Source organism: Erpetoichthys calabaricus, chromosome 14 (assembly GCF_900747795.2).
Source record: "Erpetoichthys calabaricus chromosome 14, fErpCal1.3, whole genome shotgun sequence".
Classification (NCBI taxonomy): domain Eukaryota; kingdom Metazoa; phylum Chordata; class Cladistia; order Polypteriformes; family Polypteridae; genus Erpetoichthys; species Erpetoichthys calabaricus.
The window spans coordinates 4321211-4342436 of record NC_041407.2 but is presented as its reverse complement, the minus strand read 5'-3'; the positions used below and the strand labels follow the sequence as shown (position 1 = coordinate 4342436).

Genomic DNA, 21226 nt, shown 5'->3' with positions numbered 1-21226 from the left:
CAGGACTCTGAACAAATCCAAATCGTATTGTGTGATATCATCTACTGTTCAGTTCTGCTCCGTACTTGTAATATTTTCATTTTATTATTGTATTGTATGGAGGATGACTTCTGTTCTGTGTTGTATTGACCCCCGTTTTTGACATCCACCTACCTGGAAAGGGGTCTCTCTTTGAAATGCCTTTCCAGAGGTTTCTTCCATTTTTTCCCTACTAGGTTTTTTTTTGGGAGTTATTCGTTGTCTTCTTAGAGAGTCAAGGCTGGGGGGCTGTCAAAGACCACCGTGGCACTCCTTGTGCGATTTTGGGCTAAACAAAAATAAATTGTATTGAATTGTAAGTATGAGTGTCCGTGGGTCCTGTGATGGAGTGATGCCCTACACAGGGCTACTTGCCTTGTGCCCAGTGCTTCCAGTATAGGCTCTGGCCTTCTGTTACCCAGAACTGGCACCAAATGGGGTTGGGAATGTATGAATGTGCACAAGGAGTCAACTTGTGGACGAGTATTAGCAAGAAACTACACATTAGCTGTAAGATGTTTCACCCCTTTCCTTCCTTCTGTGTATGTGTGTGTATATATATATATATATATATATATTGTGATGGACGGCCGGCGTTTCAGTCTGGCCGAGACGCCCCTGAACAGAAAAGAGGAGGAAAAGCAGGCTTTTTAGGATACTGCCTCCCCCGGGACACTAGATGGCAGCTCCCCTGGACGGAAATGGTTCCCCAGATTCCCAACAGGGCATCATGAGACATGGGGTCCGTTTCCTCAACACTGTTGGGTGCCACCAGAGGGAGCTCACAAGGAACCTGAGGACTCCTCCTGTTATTACGACCCAGAAGTACTTTGGAGGCACGAGGACGGAAGCCCGCAGTACTTCTGGGCTACTTGAGGAAGGATGATGTAGAGTTTGACCCGGAGAAGGAACACTTTCGGGTCATGGACTATTTAAAGGACTTTGGGAAATCCATCAGGGAGAGCCAGAGTTGGGTGGCAGAGTGACGGAGCTGCTGGGAGGAGTGGAAGATTGTGATTATTGTATTGATTATTATTGAGTATTGTGAATTGTGGAGTGTGCGGTGCTTTGTGTACTTTATTGGAAGAAAAATATTCAAGAATTCTTCTTGGTGCTTTTACAAGTGTGTCTTTGGACGTCTGTCTGGTGGGTTTCACGGGGCAACAGCGCCTCTAGCGTCCACAATATAGATCTATATTCCTCCAATAGGTAAGCACCAAAAGGCCATGACAGGGCTGTTAGTTTGCTGGACTGGCACTACATCATGTTTATCTAGCTGGCACACAGTTAACTTTCTGACTACTGGCAAGGAGGCAGGCAGCACAGGCCGAGCCTCCCGACACAAGCGCCATATCCAAGTATTTGAGAAAATCCCTAAAATACAACAAAAAACTAAACAATTGCAGTCCGTGCCGATTCTATTTGTCTTGTGTAGAAATGTTTACTATTTGGAGTTCCCCGCGGGCAGCAGGGTGGTGCAGTGGTAGTGCTGTTAGCTCACAATAAGGAGGAGACCTGGGTTTGCATCCCGGGTACTCCCTGCACAGACGGTGCTTCTTCTCCTGTGTCCTCATTGGTTTCCTCCCACAGTCCAAAGATATGCAGGTTAGGTGGGCTGGTGACGTCAAACTGCCCCTTGGTGTGGTCGCCCTGCGATGGACTGGCGTCTGCCCAGGTGGTGTTCCTGCCTCGTCCCAAATGCTTGCTGGGCTCTAGCTGCCCTGGATTAGTGGGTTTAGAAGATGGACTGATGGAGTTGACCACTAAACTTCACTAGTGTGCTTGAACATGCAGACTTCTGGGACCTTCAACTTTCAACTTAATGTTATTTTGGAGAAATCAGGTATATAGGATTGATGAGCTTTGAAAGACCGAATGTCCTGTTCTTGTCCAATCTTTTCTAATGTCCTAATGTTTTGGAGCCACGGTGCACACAGGGGGCTACCAAACCTCACTGCTGTGCATTTGTGGCAATTTTTAAAAAAGGGAGCGAATTAAGGAAGCCATTAAAAAACAAATTAAGATGCATTGAACTAAAGAGCCTACCTGTCCTGTGCTGCTGCCAGTCTGTAAAGTGCGTGTGTAATTTCTGCACATGCCAGGATTGATCCATGACGGGTGTGCAGATCCATACCCACAGTCAAGGGCAACAGCTTTGGTATAACTGAGCACAGAAGACGACAAGACAGTTATGGCCGGCTCGACCATTTCACTTGAGAACTATTGAGATACAAGGTGGCACCTACCTGTGTGTGCCATGTATTCTGGAGCCAGTGGAGTGAGGTTATGCAGGGATCTGGTAGCCAGCTCTCGAATTGCCCTATTCAAGACAAGACTTGAAATGAAAACCTGCATGTTGGCGTGTAGAAAACAAATGCAAATTTTGAGGGGTGAAGGAGCTGCGGTGCAGGGACAGGCTATTTGCTCAAGAAAGAAATGTTAAAAACAAACACCCAGTGACACTCCTGTCCTTCACAACTTGCCTCTAGTGATGGAGAAATTCTAATTAAACCAAAAAACCTCAAGTTACCCTAACTTACATTTCAAAACAAAAATGTCAATGTGTTCAAATATCCGTTTTTGGGACTGAGCCTAAATTACCGGTAAGTCAATCCCTGGTGTCTTTGGGCACAGGCCCGCGGCACTGCGGAATTAGCGTCTGCTGAAATAAAACTGACCTGCAAGAGATTTACAGAAAAAAAGGATTTCGATGAACTGCTGGTGGCCATCCAATTAGAGACCACTAAAATGAGTGCCAACCTCTTCTCTAACGCAATTTCTGTCTTTTCTGAAAGGTGAGGCCTACCTTCTATAAGCTGAAATATTTTTGGATCCAAAAGGTTTACAGGACTTGTGTGTAGTGCAAAGTGGTATTCACTGTTATAAGCAGGGAGCCCAGAAAACAGATCTGAGACCCTTTAACTTAAACTAGGCTAGATGAACATATCCTTTGCCCCAAAAGTTTGTGAGGCTCAAATAAATGTCCTGTTTTCAGATATCAAAACAAAGAGTTGTTGGAAAGCCACTTTTGGAGACACCTTTACTCTTCTTACCCATCCCAGTGATTGATCTTCTTGTCCACCAAATGATCGATCATGGGTTTGGTATACTCTGCAAAGCTGGCCACATACACACTGAAAAGAAATAAAATTAGAAAAGACGTTAAGTGTAAGCTGCAGCAGGAGAATACACAAGAGCAATGGGCAATGCCTCAACTTCCCAGGCCGCCCCAGTAACCCGAGCTGCCCCTATTTACAGACACACATAACCGCACAGCGCCAGCTTTGAAGGAGGCCACTCCATTTGCATTCAGCTCTTCGGCATTTGCATACGTATGACAAGCACTTCAAGACTCAGGGCAGCTCGTTAGCTCCTTGAGCAAGACTCAACAGGCAAGGCGGAGGACCCAAGCTGAAAGACGGTGAAGACAGGTGCCTGGGTCACTCCGAGAGCACGTCCATCCTGACAGAAGCACCACAACCGTCCTCTCCTGACAGTGTAGATGCACGCTTAGTGTGAGAGGAAGAAAGGAGAGCTGCGTCCAAAAAGAGCAAAACACACAGAACTTGAGCACCAGAGGTCTCTGGGACATTAGACAGTGTTAGAATCTGAGTAGGCGAACGCGCAGGTTTATTATTTAAACAAAAGCCACTTATTTTCCCATTTCTAGGACAGCTTACTCCAATGCATGAGGCAGGAAGGAAGAAAAGATCAATTTATTTAAGCAGCATTTGAAAACTGAAATGGAAGGAAACGTTATTACAGGTGCAAATCCAACAACAGGGAGGACACAGATAGGAGATAAACTGAAACAGTGAAAGGTATCCAAGAAGATTCAAATTCAAATTGATTTGGAAACAACGGATGTTTAATTAAGAAAAACTAGACGTCAAAGACAGATCGCTCCCAGTTGGCACATCACCTCTAGTGGTCCGCTTTATCTCCTGCATTTCATACCATCCTGGCTCATCTGGATAATAAAAACTGTTACACCAGGGTCCCGATTATAGACTACTGCTCAGCATTTAACACAAATGTGCCATCAAAGCTGACCACCAACCTCCTCAACGTAGACCTTCATGCCATTTTCTTCTATTCTTTCAGAAATATTTTTTTTCTGCATGAAAACATTAGATTTAATTTTTTTCCTGGTCATCAATACAAACTACATAGGCCTGAGGTATTCCTTTAACTCAAGGAGCTGCTCACAGACTTCAGGAAACAGAAAGCAGACCACACGTCCATGTCCGTCAGAGGGGATGATGTCAGAAGGGTGAGCAGACTGAACTTTCTAGAAGTGACTATCACTGATTCACTGAAGTGGGCCCCACACATTTTGTTTCTTTTCCAAAAGGTTCACCAACACCTTTCCTACTTCAGATATCTCGGGGCAGCCTGAAATTGTCCACCTGTTCACACAAACTTCTACAGGTAGACAGTGGAGTCCATCCTAACTAGCACACCCTGGCAGGACACCTACAAAGTGCTGCAGAAGGTGGTGAATAGGATTGGCACCCAGCTGCCTGTCGTGCAGGACGTTTACAACACTCACTGCCTTAGAAAAGCAAAGAGGATAATTAAAGGTAAACAGTGCATGGCCATTGGCACTCATGCCAGTCAATTCCAGGACAGTAAATCTTCTTTAGAGCATTAGGACACTCTGGACGAGAACAGGCCACTCAGCACAACAAAGCTATTTGTTCCAAAAAATCATCAAGTCAAGTTTTGAAAGTCCCTGAAGCCTGACTGTCTACCGCACTACTTGGTCGCTTATTCCAGGTGTCTGTCGCTCTCCTTACATTTCCACTGACTTGGGCTCAGTTGAGCCCCTGGCGACTGTCTAGGGGGCATTTTCATTTTCTCTACCTGATTTTTTTCTGGTTGCTACACTTTTCTCATGCAACCCAAACATGTTCCAGTTAGCTTAACAAGCAACTCTGATTTGGCCCTGTGTGACCATCCTGCCTGTGCCCAGAGCTGCCAGTACAGACCGTCACTGCTGCTGCTGCTAACCCCGTTATGAACCAGAAACATTCAGAAATTAGATGGACAAAACTAAAATGAGCAGGGCTGCCCGACGTCTTGCTCCTCTTCTGAACTGCCAATGCGCACTTTCAGTTCTGTGTTCCAGGAAGTGCCACGATGCTCGCTGCTGTCACGTACTCACAGTAAAAGGATTTCAAAACACCCCTTCAGGCTGCTGTAGTCTGTTTGAGGTGACATTCCAGCAAGCAGGACAGACAGGCAGACAGGAGTGGAACGGCATTTCTGACATACCCCCCAGTTGGCATGTGGGACAGCGGGCTGATCAGCAGTACGCCACTTGGAAGGTGCAGCGGCGGCACAGCAACAGATGAGATGTAATCTTTGCAAAAAAAAAAAAAAAAAAAAACACTCCTGGTCACTTCCTCAGGGTGCTTACTTTTCCATTTTGTCTTTTGCCTCCCAAGGGGCAACATACCAGGGGCAGGTGACGAGAGGTCAAAATGGCTGCCCTGGCCATCTTCTCCCCCTCACCTTTTTTCCAGTGAACAGCCATCTTATTTATTTTCTCCGATTTTCTTTTCCTTCTGTGTTTGGCCAGATATTTGCCTGTCTTTGAAGTCACGCTCCTCTACTCTTCCTTGTTTTTATAAGTCCAACTGGCAGAGTACAGGGCACGAGTAATTCAAATAAGCATCACTGGCATCTGTCCCATCTCAGGTTTCCACAAACACACATAGTATATGTCTTCTCAAAAATAAGGAAATATGATTTTATCATCTTAGAAAGTTGATCTCATGCCTAGAGGGGGTGTCTCACTATAGCTTTTAAAAAAGGAAGGTGGCATGTTCGAAGAGAAAAAAAAAAAAACCTCTCTGGCTGCTGCCCTGCCTTTGTCACTCATCTACAGGCAGCTTGTACAGGACCGAACTAGAAGGAGTTTTAATAAGAGACGGCACCTTGCTGTTTTCAGTGTCCTCACCTGATTGTTAAGAAGCAGTTTGTCCGAATCCCAACAGCAAAGTAATCTGCCGCGGTGACAATCTCAATGCCATGTGGGAAGGTACCCTGTGGGGAAAAACGGAGAGGAGAGGAAGGAGTTACTTACAAGAACGGAGAAGCTCAAACCACTCAACACCCTCAACTGTAACGATTATGTCAGTGGTCCAGGCAACACCGCAGTGTCAGCAGCTTGTTACACAGAAGAAGAGGGTCACCCCAGGTTTCTGCTGCTCATGGCTATGTCTACGCTAGGTGGCATGCATGTGTCCCCCGAGGAAACCTTTCAGGCGCAAACGTGGGAAACACCCGCCACCTCATGTCATCTACAGAGTGGCTTGTTTTGACAGAATTCCTTCAGATATTCAAGCTGGCAGTGACGTGGCCTCAAATTACAGCAGCCGGCCTGCAAACAACTGTGAACAGAATCAAGTGCACTGTCAATTATTACCCAGAGTGCCTTTTTAATAGAACAATTATCAGTGAGCTTTAAACTAACAGACAGTCAAGTCTTTTAAACATCAGCCAACCACTCACTTGGGGCCGTCCTTCAAGGAAGCGGGCAGGCAGGCAGGCAGGCAGCACAGCACAGGACCCTAAAGCGCTGCCCCTGGTGCCCTCATGGACTGCCCGCACTGAGCTGGTCTGTAAGTGCTTTCATATGCTAGTGCCACGAATTGCCCAAATAAGGAAATAAGCAAACAGTACAATAAAAAAGATGTTATAAAAAATCAAATTTAACTGGTGTGCTACTCCCATAGCCAAGTCACTGGGTTGTTAAGCACCGTTCTCTCGGCTCTCTGATGTCTTCCATGTTGATTGGCACATACAAGTAAGAGTTTCACCGTACTGCGTACACGACGTGTGTCCTGAGCAGGTGCTCACTACAGAAAGCTGCAATTTAAAGTTTTAGGCAGCGTGCCCCCCCTGTGACTACGTCACAACGTTCAATGGTTAATTGCCATAAGGACAGAAGTGAGTTGCCCCGGCCAGTGGCGATATTATAAAAATATGGAAAAAATGGAATGTAAAGTACCTTGGATGGCATTTATTCTGGTAAATGTGTTCTATTAAAATAAAATTAATGCAGTTTGGCCTCCTGCTATCTACAGCGTTTCACTTTTGTCATGTAATGGTAGTATTGCCACACGTACAGTGGATATAAAAAGTCGACACACCCCTACCAAAATCACAGATTTTATATAATAAAAAATGAAACCATGATAAATCCTGTCAGAACTAATTCCACTTTTGTTGCAAAATTACAATCTTTTGTCAGACACGTGCACATGGGAGACGGTTTACAGGCTCAAATTGTGTTATTTCTCAGCCAGACCAGGGGTTGGCATCGTCATGTGATCCTCTCTCCTGTTGTCCCTCTGCAGACCTGCCGAGGAATGTGCCCCTTAGTGACATCACCACTGGTCTACCCACTGATGACGTCACTTCCGATACCCAGAACCCATCTACTGTACCTGCCACATCAGTTCCTGTTCCGGCCTCCCCGACTCCAGCACTTTCTCTAATCGACTAGTTAGTTCGGTTTTGGACTCTGCCTGCTACAGATGTGTTTTCTTTACTGTTCTGATTTTTCGGTATACAGGGTGGCCATCCCCAAACGTTTTTCTGTCTTCTTCCTATTTTTTTACTACTCTATACAATAAAGGTGAAAACAAATCAGAAACTGTTCAGGGAAAATAAAATCCTACAAAAACCTGGTGGCATGAGTGTGTACCCCCTTTAATAGTTAAGGATGAGGCTGCGTTAAGAATCAACCAATCACAAGAACCCGCGTCTCAAACAGTAATTAGAATACGCAGGACACAGGACTGAGCTCAGATAGTCTGACTCTTCATGTAGGATTATTCAGATACGTAAGGCCATGGTCCGCAAAGAGCCTTTAAAACATGAACGGGATCTCATCATTGAAAGGTATCAGGGGTACAAAAAAAGTATCCGAGGCACTAAACATCCCATGGAGGACCGTGAGGACAGTCATCAACAAGTGGGAGAAAATATGGCTTAACAGTGACCCTACCAAGATGAGGATGTCCCTCCAAGACTGAGGATACACCAAGGAGAACACTGGTCAGGGAGGCCACCATGAGGCCTACAGCGACACTGCTTCAGGATTTCCTGGCAAGTTCTGGTTGTTTCCTACATGTGACAACAATCAGTCGTATTCTTCGTATGTCTGGGTTGTGGGGAAAGTTAGCAAGATGAAAGCCTGTTCTCACAAAGAAAAACATCCAAGCCCAGCTAAACTTTGCAAAAAGGTGCACAGAGTCCCCCACAACCATGTGAAAAAACATATCATGGTCTGATGAGAGCAAAGTCGAACTATTTGGCCATAATTCTAAAAGGTATGTCTGGTGCAAAAACAACATAGCACACCATCAAAAGAACACCATGAGACCCACGCAAGATGGAGGCAGCATCAGGGGTTGGGGGCTGCTTTTCTTCAGCTGGAACTGGGGCTTTAGTCAAGATGGGTGGAATCATGAAGAGCTCCAAGTATCAGTGGCACAAAATCTTCAAATGTCTGCAAGGAAGCTGAAGAGGAACTTGATCTTTGAGCATGAAAACGACCCAAATCATACATCAGAATCAACTCAATGTTCTGGAATGGCCCAGTCAGAGTCCACACAGACCTGTGGGGTGACCTGAAGACAGCTGGGTACATGAGATGCCTTCGGAATTTGACAGATCTGGAGGAGTGGGCAAAAATCGCCAACCCAGATGTGTCTATCAAGACTTGAACCCAAAAAGACTGAGTGCTGTCATAAAATCAAAAGGGGCTTCAATTCAGTATTAGTTTAAGGTGAGTCAACAACCAGGTTTTTGTAGGATTTTGTTTTTCTCTTTCAACTAAACAGTTTGATTCATTTCTACCCTGATTGTACAGATTGAAATTTTTCAGTAAAGGCGGAATAAGTTCTAACAGGATATATCTAGGTTTCATTTTTTTGTTATAAAAAATCTGCCATTTTGGCAGGGGTGTGTAGACTTTTTATATCCACTGCACAGGGTACACTGAAATTCTTACTTCCATTCCATGTCTGACCAACATGTATAGCACTCTTCATTACCTGCACGCTCACAGCACTCCCATAACGGCAAATTGCTCAACCTTACAATAATTGGCATCAAAAAAAAATCAAAGTAAACAAAGAATAAAACAAAATATTATCAAAATCATTGCAATGTGTAAAATATGTAGTATGTACACAGAAACCATTCAGTACTGTGCTATGTAGGTGTCTCAAGATGGCGCTAACTATAGGAAGATGTCATACTATATGAAATAAAGGTGTGCTCACGCATGCCCTCTAGTGGCTACGGTGACAGTAATAAAGCGTAAGATTGCTGAACTTGCGTGGAACAGTGGAAACTGCGTACTCAGTATATCTCAAACTCACGCTCAGTACATAAAGATGCTCCACAAAATAAAGGGATTACATCGCATGCCCTCTTGTGGCTAAGATGCACAATTACAAAGGATAACGTTGCCAGTTCTATCTCCACTTTCAACCTGGTTTTAACATGCATACTGTAGATAACTGGACCTAAGGCTCTAAACTACTAGGTACGTGTCATTAGATATATTAAATAATCATTTAGTGACTACGGTGAAGGAAGGTAAGTCACAGAGTTGTCAGTCCTACCCCTACCACTGATTGCCTATGGAGGTCCGAGTGAGTCACTTCACTTGTTAATGTTCACAGAGTAGAAACATGGAAGCAGTTGCTACGTTTACTTGTGATTCACTTATAAACAAATGGGAATATATTTCCTAAATTTCTAGACCATTACACACAGTAAAAAAAATGGAAAAAGGAAGTAAAAACAACTCAGCAACAACTATGGCGCGAGTCAGTCTTCAGGCTGTGACAGTAACACGACAAGGTGCTAAGCACAGCTCTGAGGACACTTTTCCAAGAAAGGCTTTACACATCTGGTTCATACGATGGTCTTGTGCCCAACCTGTATGTCATTTTGTAAGTCTGAAAACTATTTTTGCCTGCAAGGTGCATGTATGAAGAAGCTCAAGTAGTGTTATTGAAATGGTTAAAAAAAAAAAAAATCATTTAAGTTTTAGATCAATACGTGGAGAACTGGAGCTGACAAAGAGTAGGACATGCTCTCCTTAAAGGCTGCTCTTGCTTAAATTAATGCCTCTACTCCACTCTGTGCCACCTACTAAATTCTGCTTTGTCTGACTGCACATCTATTTATGTAAAACACGGCCTAATGATGAATCGAGAGTATCTTAGCATGTAATTTAACCAAACAGAAATGAATCATACCTGCCGCCCAACATTTTCCTGGAAGGCAGCCTACAAAGGGAAAAAAAAAAAAAAAGAAATGTCATAAGCGACTCCAGAGGAACAGCTCAGGAGCGAAACAGCAGAGATTGCAGTAAGTAGTCAGAGCCGTTTGGATCCCACAAGGCCCGCTGAGAACAGCTTGTCCAACCTGTGCCTGGCTGCTCTTACTCTCTATGTGAGGACAGTCACTGTGCCATGCTGAGACTCACCCTGCATGCTTCTCACAACTCCTGCTGGCACACAAATCACGGCTCTTGAAATCCTTGTTAATATTTTTCCTGATTTTACTTTGTCCTGATAAATGGGACGTTCTAATCATTACCTCTCTGGTGCCACCTTATAGTATTGCTGCCCAACACATTACTGATGTGCTGCTTGTACTGGCAAGGATAAACAAGAACACAAGATGGCTTGCACCCTTCATGGTGTGTGCATGTTCTCCCATTGTCCACATGGGTTTCCCCCTCATGTTTCCATCCACAGTCCAAAGATGTGCAGGTTATATAAAACAGCACTGCTACATGTGCCCTAGTGAGTGAGTGAGTGTGTGTGTGTATTCATCTTGCAGTGGACTGGCATCATGCCCTGGTGTTGTTCTTGCCTTGTGTCCTATGACTGATGAGCTGCCCTGCAGCCCTTCTCCAGAAAAGCTGGGTAGGAAAATGGATGGATGGATGAACACAAGAGCAGCGTAACAGAGGTTAAGTGGTGCTCTGCCATGTTACCCACCCCTCCAACAGGGCGACTGCTTTGGGACTTTGCTAAGCACCACCTGAGGCCCCATTCTGACTGCACACTCCCAAATGTACGAGTTTAGCAGTGAAAAGCCCTTCACACCCGCTCTACATTAAAACTTACCGATGCCGCCCTCCTGCAGTTCACATTGCGATCAAATACAGCAGCGATAAGCAGGGCACTAGGGGACAAGAGACACAGACAGGTGAGTCTGAAAATGAATTCGGAAGCGGAACAAACATAAATTCAAACAGCAAGGCCATCGGAGAAGGAAATTCTGAGGCAACAGTTGAGTCTTCCTTCTGCCATTTCCACTTAAAGAGCTCAACGCAAAGAGGAAAGGAAAGGGTTGCCAGCGCCTCCCACAGTGCCACCACCTGTCATTCAAAAATTGTTTTGACGCTCTAGTGGCCCTCCACCACCACTGGGACCGGACAAGGAAGGGGTAACAAAACTCTGGAATTTCAGCCATGCAAGATGATCTAGAAGACTGCAGGCATGACGGAGGAACAGGAGCCACCCATTAGAATGACAGATCAGTGCCATTTCCAGTTCTTGTGCCTTATCAGCAAAAGACGTTACTGAGGCACCGGCATCTTGCTCTCTCCCTTTCACGCCTTGAGGCAACAGGCAGTTTTTTGTTTCCCCTCTGAACATGACACACTTAAGATTTGAACAAAACACTGCAAGTCCTGCCGGTTCAGTGAGTCTCTTCAGAGGGCGTATTGTCAGGTGCAACAGTAAACAGGTGTTCCTTGAAGCGGCAGTGCCACTCTGAATCTTACCAGGCACCCTGCCGACAGGCACAGTGCGCCCATACCCAGCAATTCCCAATCTCATTTTTAAAAACGCATCCTCCTGTTTCCCCACTGCGTCTTGTTGTTTGACCAGCTTGTTACTGACCCTCGTCATCCTGGCATAAAGTCACCCATAACAGTGGCAGTAATGACAAGTGGGTGTCAAAAATAATAAAGAGGTCTGCACTACATGAGAATGAAAGAAACGTAAGAAATGTGACAACTAAGAGGAGTCCATTTATCTCTCGTTTGTTCAGCTGTCCCAATATTTCGTCCAGATTCTTCTTAAAGGTTGTCAAGGTTTATCCTTCAACTGCACGACTTGGTAGTTTGTTCCAGAGTCCCACAACTCTTTGCGTAAAGAAGTCTTAAATCCACTGATGTCCTCAAGTACGTGAGCCACCCTTAAGCTGAAAGAATGTTGCTGGATCTCCTTTGTCAATGCCTTTGAGATAAGCATCTACTGCTCAGACTCCTCCGAATACTCAGACTTAAGATGAACCTTGACTGGCCTAACAGTAGGACAGCGGTGAGCAAGGCAAGACTCTAAAACACACACACAGCCAATGACCATGACAGGAACACAAGGCAGAACTGCCTGGCCAGCACTGGCAATGACTCCCTATATGTGCAGGGATAGCGTTCACCATGACAGACTCTTATAGAAATAAATATCAACAGATGAAGCAAAAACTTGGATAGCTGTTTTAAATGTATCTGTAGACGACACAAGAACAGTTTAGCTACTGGCTAATCAGACGAGTATGATGGACTGAATGGTCTCCTTTCATTTGTCTAAAACTGAGGGACTGTACTTTCTCCGGTCCTGTTCAGCCATCGGACCTCCAATACAACTCTGAGTCCTGCCACGTGCAAAAGTTCGCTGATGACACTGCTATCGTGGGCTGCATCAGGAGTTGGGCAGGAGGAGGAGTATAGGAACCTCATCAAGGACTTTGTTAAAAGGTGCGACTCAAACCACCTACACCTGAACACCAGCAAAACCAAGGAGCTGGTGGTGGACTTTAGGAGAACCAGGCCCCTCATGGACCCCGTGATCATCAGAGGTGACTGTGTGCAGATGGTGCAGACCTATAAATACCTGGGAGTGCAGCTGGATGATAAACTGGACTGCCAATACTGTTGCTCTGTGCAAGAGAGGACAGAGCCAGTTATACTTCATTAGAAGGCTGGCGTCCTTCAACATCTGCAATAAGATGCTGTAGATGTTCTATCAGACGGTTGTGGCAAGCGCCCTCTTCTACGCGGTGGTGTGCTGGGGAGGCAGCATAAAGAAGAGAGACGCCTCACTCCTGGACAAACTGGTGAGGAAGGCAGGCTCTATTGTAGGCACGGAGCTGGACAGTCTGACATCCGTGGCAGAGCGAAGGGCGCTGAGCAGACTCCTGTCAATCATGGAGAATCTACTGAACAGGATCCTCTCCAGACAGAAGAGCAGCTTCAGCGACAGACTGCTGTCACCGCCCTGCTCCACTGACAGACTGAGGAGATCGTTCCTCCACCACACTATGCGACTGTTCAAGTCCACCTGGGGGGTAAACGTTAACATTATTCAAAGTTATTGTCTGTTTTTACCTGCATTTTTATTACTCTTTAATTTAATATTGTTTTGTATCAGTATGCTGCTGCTGCAGTATGGGAATTTCCCCTTGGGATTAATAAAGTATCTATCTATCTATCTATTATATAGTGCCTTTTACATATCTATCTATCTATCTTCTCGGACGGAGTCCTTGGGACCACCTGTGGCGACAGGTTTTTGTTCCAACCATTTTCACAACCAGTGAGTCCTTTCATCTCCCAACTCATCTCATTTAATTAGAGGTTTTTGTTTCCTTATTCTACATTTGGAAAAGCACAACAGTATGAGTTTTACATTTAATTTGCAAATATTTATATTTTTGCCATAGCTTTAAATGCTTAACTCTCTTTGGTTGTTTTCCTATTAATTTGCCTTTTTCTGTGTAGTTTATTCCCTTAATTGTATCCCAATAATGATAATTAACAACAAGCAGAGCAATAAGGCAAACAACTTTGAGTGCAAAAATCCTGCAACTACTCCAGGGGTGCTCATTGGTAAATGATAGATTAACTGGAAAATAAGAAAACGGTCAGATAGATGACACCATACGAACATAAGACATTCGAGAAATGAGAGGAGACCATTTAGTCCATCAGGCTCACTTATTTAGTTAATAGCTAAGCTGTCCCCACATCACATCAAATACTTCTTCAAGGTTGTCAAAGTTTCTGCTTCCACTCCATGTCCCAGTACTTTGATTCCTACAACTCTCTGCATAAAGAAGTGCTTCCTGGTTTCAGTCCTACATGCTCCTTCCCTTAATTTCCACTGGATCCCATGAGTATGTGATTCACCAGTAAGCTGAAAGAACTCTGCTGGGTCTGCCTTATTGATGCCTCTGAGAAGTCTGAAGATCTGGATTAGGTCCCCATGCAGTCTCCTCTGCTTGAGACTAAACACGTTTGACTCTCGGAGTTTGGCAGATCTTTTGATGCTCTTGGTTGCTCTCCTCTGCACAGCTTCAAGTGCTGCTATGTCTTTCGTGTAGCGTAGTGACAAGAAACGGAACACGATACTCCAGACGCAGTCTCACAAGTGCATTATATAGTCTGAGCATAACATCCCTCGATTTTTATTCAACAGTTTTTACTATATAATCTAACTTTTTATTTGCTCTGCACATTGCTTAAATGATGAAAATGTTGTGCCAACATAAACGCCTAAATCGTTTTTGGAGGTTGTTTCCTGTAGGTCAGTGTCTCCAGCCTTGTACTTATAATTGACGTTTCTTTAGCCAGTGTACAGCATTTTGCACGTTTCCACATAAAACTGCATCTTCCAAATGTTCACCCAGTTCTGAAGCTTTTCCAAGTCTTTTGGGATTGTTTTTGGTGCGTCTTCAGTGTCTGGCATTCCTCCAATTTTAGCATCCGAGACAGAAATATAGACAGAGATCGGTAAAGACACAGACAGACAGACAGAGGCAGGTACAGACAGACAGACAGTCCCTTATTTGACCTATGGGGAAATTTATAATTTACAGAATTCAGTCAATACATAAATATCATGACAAACAACAAAACCACCACCCTCCCTAAACACACATAAGAATTCCAAAAAGGAACAAAACATCTGATAAGATAAGAGAACAGTCTCAGTGAGGCGCTTTAAAAACATATTGCTGTTGGTGTGAAGAAGGCCCTGTAATATTACTGGACATGCCTCTATGAATAATCTGCTGACTACACATCGTCAATGTTGGTGTGTTCCAGTGAGGATTTACAACAGGATTCACTTTTGTTTGCATTCTGTTCTCCCTAACGGGGCCTGCCAGCTTGGTGATTCGGTGGGCCTCTTAGTGGCCCAGCACAGAGTCCTAGGACTTGTCACAATCCACATCTTTCTTACTCTCGACATCTCCTCAGTGTTACTGTATTGACCCCCTTCTTTTTGACACCCACTTTACGCCCAACCTACCTGGAAAGGGGTCTCTCTTTGAACTGCCTTTTCTGAGGTTTCTTCCATTTTTTCCCTATACAGGAGTTTTTCCTTGTCTTCTTAGAGAGTCAAAGCTGGGGGGGCTGTCAAGAGGCAGGGCCTGTTAAAGCCCATTGCGGCACTTCCTGTGTGATTTTAGGCTACACAAAAATAAATTGTATTGTATTGTACTGTACTGTATTGTACTAGTCTAGAGCAGACTGTCACTAGTGTGGACCCCCCCCCCAGTACTTGTAGCAGTGACTGGGGTGTCTTGGTTTTGCTGATCTTGAGTTGTGGATAATTCACTATTTTTTATCCCGACACTGATTTTCTGTAAGTGACCTGACCTGCTGTTATATTTATTGTCTAAGGTGTACATGGATAAAGATTAAAATCTAAAAAAAATAAATAAATAAAAAACACTAAATTATCCCTATGTAACACATAGAAATGTGTGGTACAGTACAGGTGCTGGTCATAAAATTAGAATATCACGACAAAGTTGATTTATTTCAGTAATTCCATTCAAAAAGTGAAACTTGTATATTAGATTCATTCATTACACACAGACTGATGTATTTCAAATGTTTATTTCTTTTAATGTTGATGATTATAACTGACAACTAATGAAAGTCCCAAATTCAGTATCTCGGAAAATTAGAATATCAATTAAGACCAATGCAAAAAAAGGATTTTTAGAAATGTTGGCCAACTGAAAGGTATGAACATGAAAAGTATGAGCGTGTACAGCACTCGATATTTAGTTGGGGCTCCTTTGGCCTGGATTACTGCAGCAATGCAGCGTGGCATGGAGTCGATCAGTCTGTGGCACTGCTCAGGTGTTATGAGAGCCCATGTTGCTCTGATAGTGGCCTTCAGCTCTTCTGAATTGTTGGGTCTGGCGTATTGCATCTTCCTCTTCACAATACCCCATAGATTTTCTATGGGGTTAAAGTCAGGCGAGTTTCCTGGCCAATCAAGAACAGGGATACCATGGTCCTTAAACCAGGTACTGGTAGCTTTGGCACTGTGTGCAGGTGCCAGGTCCTGTTGGAAAATGAAACCTGCATCTCCATAAAGTTCGTCAGCAGCAGGAAGCATGAAGTGCTCTAAAACTTCCTGGTAGACGGCTGCGTTGACCTTGGATCTCAGAAAACACAATGGACCAACACCAGCAGATGACATGGCACCCCAAACCATCACTGACTGTGGAAACTTTACACTGGACCTCACGCAACGTGGATTCTGTGCCTCTCCTCTCTTCCTCCAGACTCTGGGACCTTGATTTCCAAAGGAAATGCAAAATTTACTTTCATCAGAGAACATAACTTTGGACCACTCAGCAGCAGTCCAAAGGCGAGACGCTTCTGACGCTGTCTCTTGTTCAAGAGTGGCTTGACACAAGGAATGCGACAGCTGAAACCCATGTCTTGCATACGTCTGTGTGTGGTGGTTCTTGAAGCACTGACTCCAGCTGCAGTCCACTCTTTGTGAATCTCCCCCACATTTTTGTTTCACAATCCTCTCCAGGGTGCGGTTATCCCTATTGCTTGTCCACTTTTTTCTACCACATCTTGTCCTTCCCTTCGCCTCTCTATTAATGTGCTTGGACACAGAGCTCTGTGAACAGCCAGCCTCTTTAGCAATGACCTTTTGTGTCTTGCCCTCCTTGTGCAAGGTGTCAATGGTCGTCTTTTGGACAACTGTCAAGTCCGCAGTCTTCCCCATGATTGTGTAGCCTACAGAACTAGACTGAGAGACCATTTAAAGGCTTTTGAGTTAATTAGCTGATTAGAGTGTGGCACCAGGTGTCTTCAATATTGAACCTTTTCACAATATTCTAATTTTCCGAGATGCTGAATTTGGGACTTTCATTAGTTGTCAGTTATAATCATCAACATTAAAAGAAATAAACATTTGAAATACATCAGTCTGTGTGTAATGAATGAATCGAATATACAAGTTTCACTTTTTGAATGGAATTACTGAAATAAATCAACTTTGTCATGATATTCTAATTTTATGACCAGCACCTGTACAATTAAATTTTATCAAATTTAGTTTTGTAATTTCCACCTTGATCCCAAAAAATAACAACTGGGAAATAACAGCTTGCCAGGAGTGCAATTAACAGAGAAGATGCCTGGAATCAAAAACCTGCAACCACAGAGGGTCCCCAGGACTGCGTTTGAGACCCACTGGTCTAAATGAACTGAATTAAATCTGTTTCTGTGTTCAGATTACTTCTCAGTTCTACTCAAGAGCTTTTCTTTGGTTTGTCAGCAAAACACCACAACCATAGATGAATTAAATAAAATCCAGTTTGACAAGTCACCAATGAACAGCTGAAAAGGCCCTCCACACAAACTCTTTGGTAAACACTGGGGGGCTAAGTTGTTCTCAAGTCCTGTTCTGTGCAAGTTAGCAAGAAGGATGGGGCGCAAAAGACTACATGCGGCCTTCACCACCGACGTGCCAGAACCCGCCAAGACCACATCCTGTCAGGCAGTAGGAGACACTTCAGGTAACACCTTGCAGTTGGTAAATACAGGCTCCGTCCTTTCTAAGTGTACAAGTGGGCCTTTCGGGATTAAGAAACCTCTAATTGTGTTCACAATCCTGCGTCCCAAGATTACTGATCTTTACGGCTGGGCCATTGCCGAGTTCTGCCTGTTGTGGGTCAGCATAAAACAAAATCATGCAACCCATCTAAATGGGACATGCTAAGTAAAGCTTCGATGATAACGCAGCTTGAAAGGGACTTTAGAGAACAGCAGATTAAAGTAAATTAAGGTAAATAACATTCGATCTGGCTTTTATGTAAGTAACACAGTGAAAAGCCAAGCAAAATGACACCTTTTATTGGCTAACTAAAAAGATTACAATATGCAAGCTTTCGAGGCAACTCAGGCCCCTTCTTCAGGCGAGATGTAAGTAACATATAAATGTTAATGTTTTGGGCACATGCACCGTCCAGATCTAAACACTAGAGTGGAGAGTCTATAGCTGAAGGTGGAAGCTACCCTCGCTGTACTTTGTATATAAGAGCCAGATCGAATGTTATTTACCTTTAATTATTTACTTACTTCCTACAGCGTAAAGTCACAAGTAGACTGCAGAGCTTCACATGTACATATACAAAGTACAGCGATGGCAAAAGTGCGACGTGAGTTCTTGCTCCGATGTAGAACTGTAGTCATGATCGGAGTTCACCTCTGTTATAGCGCGTCTTTATGTGAAAACAGCAGTGTCAGATGGGTCGGGGTTGTGGGATCATGAACGCAACTGAGAGAATAAAACTGAATATAAAAAAAAAAACAAAGCTAACCTTTACAAGTATACATTTACACCGGCAGTTACAGACTGAAATCAAATGTATGTTTTTATTCTAAAATATTAAGAATAAGAGCAGCTCACTTCTCAAAACTGACACATCCAGGATCAAACCCATGAAGTTTTGATTACCAGTCAACAGTTGATATCGTTGCGCCACCGAAGCGGTCGTAGCAAATGTGTGTCAATGTCGCATCCTAACGCGGGTTCTTTTTCTGCAGTTATATTCTTGAATAGAAGTGCATTTGTTCTGTTATATTTGTACCTTTTGTGAAAGTGTTTATTTGATATTTGGACTTCAGGCTTCACACATTATACACTTCATGTCTACATTTTGTCAATTATCACTAAAACATGAAAAGCGTTTGTTTTAACAATGTGTTTACATAAACATGAAATGCATGTGTTCCAAATAACGATTAGATAGATAGAAAGAATTTGGTAGGCAGGATTAGATAGATAGAAAGAATTTGGTAGGCAGGATTAGATAGATAGAAAGAATTTGGTAGGCAGGATTAGATAGATAGAAAGAATTTGGTAGGCAGGATTAGATAGATAGATAGATAGATAGATAGATAGATAGATAGATAGATAGATAGATAGATAGATAGATAGATAGATAGATAGATAGATAGATAGATAGATAGATAGATAGATAGATAGATAGATAGATAGATAGATAGATAGATAGATAGATAGATAGATAGATAGATAGATAGATAGATAGATAGATAGATAGATAGATAGATAGATAGATAGATAGATAGATAGATAGATAGATAGATAGATAGATAGATAGATAGATAGATAGATAGATAGATAGATAGATAGATAGATAGATAGATAGATAGATAGATAGATAGATAGATAGATAGATAGATAGATAGATAGATAGATAGATAGATAGATAGATAGATAGATAGATAGATAGATAGATAGATAGATAGATAGATAGATAGATAGATAGATAGATAGATAGATAGATAGATAGATAGATAGATAGATAGATAGATAGATAGATAGATAGATAGATAGATAGATAGATAGATAGATAGATAGATAGATAGATAGATAGATAGATAGATAGATAGATAGATAGATAGATAGATAGATAGATAGATAGATAGATAGATAGATAGATAGATAGATTAATCCCAATGGGAAATTCACAGTATAGTATTTATAAAAGGTGTCATTTTGCTCGACTTCTCACTCTATACAACTCTAAGCAACCAATGTGAGGGTAAACAGACTTGAGTTGAGAAAACTGTGCGGTGGTGGGGGATGTGATAGCAGGCTGCTTGCTGCTTATCGACACATTTACAGGAAAAAAAAAAAAAGACACTGATGGGGAGTTGCAAAGTGATTTAAGGTGGTAAAGGATCCACGAGTTTTTTCGTAGGCTCTGGTAATTCTAGTGATAATGGTGAACACGGTACAACATCCTAGTACTACCAACACACAGGTATAAATACAAAGATCTCAGAGGGCTTTGTGCTAATTCCCCTACAATATACCCTCTTCATGAGTGACTGTGTTGCCTCCCAGAATAGCATCAGTATCACCATATTTGCTGATAATATCACAGTCATTATACTGATTACCCTGATAGATGAGACAGGATGGATGTTGTAAGTCTGGTAACATGGTTGCAGGACAAGAATGAGAAGGAGATGATTGTGGACCTACAGAAATGGAGGCAGCTGCACGCACCACTGTACATTGGTGAGGCGGAAGCTGAGAGTGTGAAAACCTTTAAATTTCTCAGAGTTTACATTAGTGAAGATCTTGCCTGGTCAAACAACAGGTAGGGAGATCTCAAAAGCATTTTCAATTCTTGAGAAGGCCAAAGAAATTTGACATGCCAGCCACAATCCTTAGCAGCCTTTATAAAAGTCATATTGAGAGCATTCTTACCAATGAAATCACAGCCTGGTTTGGTAACTGTCACAGGACCACAAAGCCCTACAGCAGGTAGTCAGAACTGCCCAAAACATTCTAAGAAGAAGCTCTTCCATCTCTGGAGGAAATTTACCATGCCAGATTCATCAGCATTATAATGACAGACCAACACAGTCTATTCACACACCTACCACCAGGCGTGGACTCAAGGACTGCAAGACTCAGGGAGTTTTTATCAACAGACAGACTTGTGAATGACTCCAGTCCATTACTTCTTCCCCTTACAATATATGACTTTACGGGCACATTAGTCCAGCCAGTAATTGACCCGCTCTACTCGCCACTCTTTTTGGATTATATGTTTCAGTCTAACTATCTGATTCACTGTTCTGACAGAGGATATAGAGGTTGTACATTGCTAGGTTGGACTGGCCTTGGACCACAGAAGAACTACAGAATATAAGAAAGGGAAGAGCAGGCTCATTTTTTTTCCTTTAATGAGGGTAGTGACATCTTTCACATCGTGTACCACTCGGTTATGTCCCGTAAAATTTTCCTTATGTGGTATGCTCAGCTAGTAACTTCACTTCAAGAGAGGACCACAGAAT

At 43.1% G+C, this 21226-nt stretch overlaps 1 protein-coding gene across 1 annotated transcript in view; it reads right to left on the bottom strand.

The window, feature by feature from the left end:
* The window catches only part of tbcd (tubulin folding cofactor D), a 125938-nt gene that overhangs the window by 27650 nt on the left and 77062 nt on the right, over positions 1 to 21226 (bottom strand). The window contains exons 16-21 of the mRNA XM_028818650.2: positions 11187 to 11244; positions 10308 to 10337; positions 5984 to 6069; positions 3072 to 3152; positions 2265 to 2338; positions 2065 to 2182 (exon numbers count right to left, since the gene is read on the bottom strand). Of these exons, the coding sequence (XP_028674483.2) occupies positions 2065 to 2182; positions 2265 to 2338; positions 3072 to 3152; positions 5984 to 6069; positions 10308 to 10337; positions 11187 to 11244 (447 nt within the window). The remainder of the gene's footprint in view (positions 1 to 2064; positions 2183 to 2264; positions 2339 to 3071; positions 3153 to 5983; positions 6070 to 10307; positions 10338 to 11186; positions 11245 to 21226) is intronic.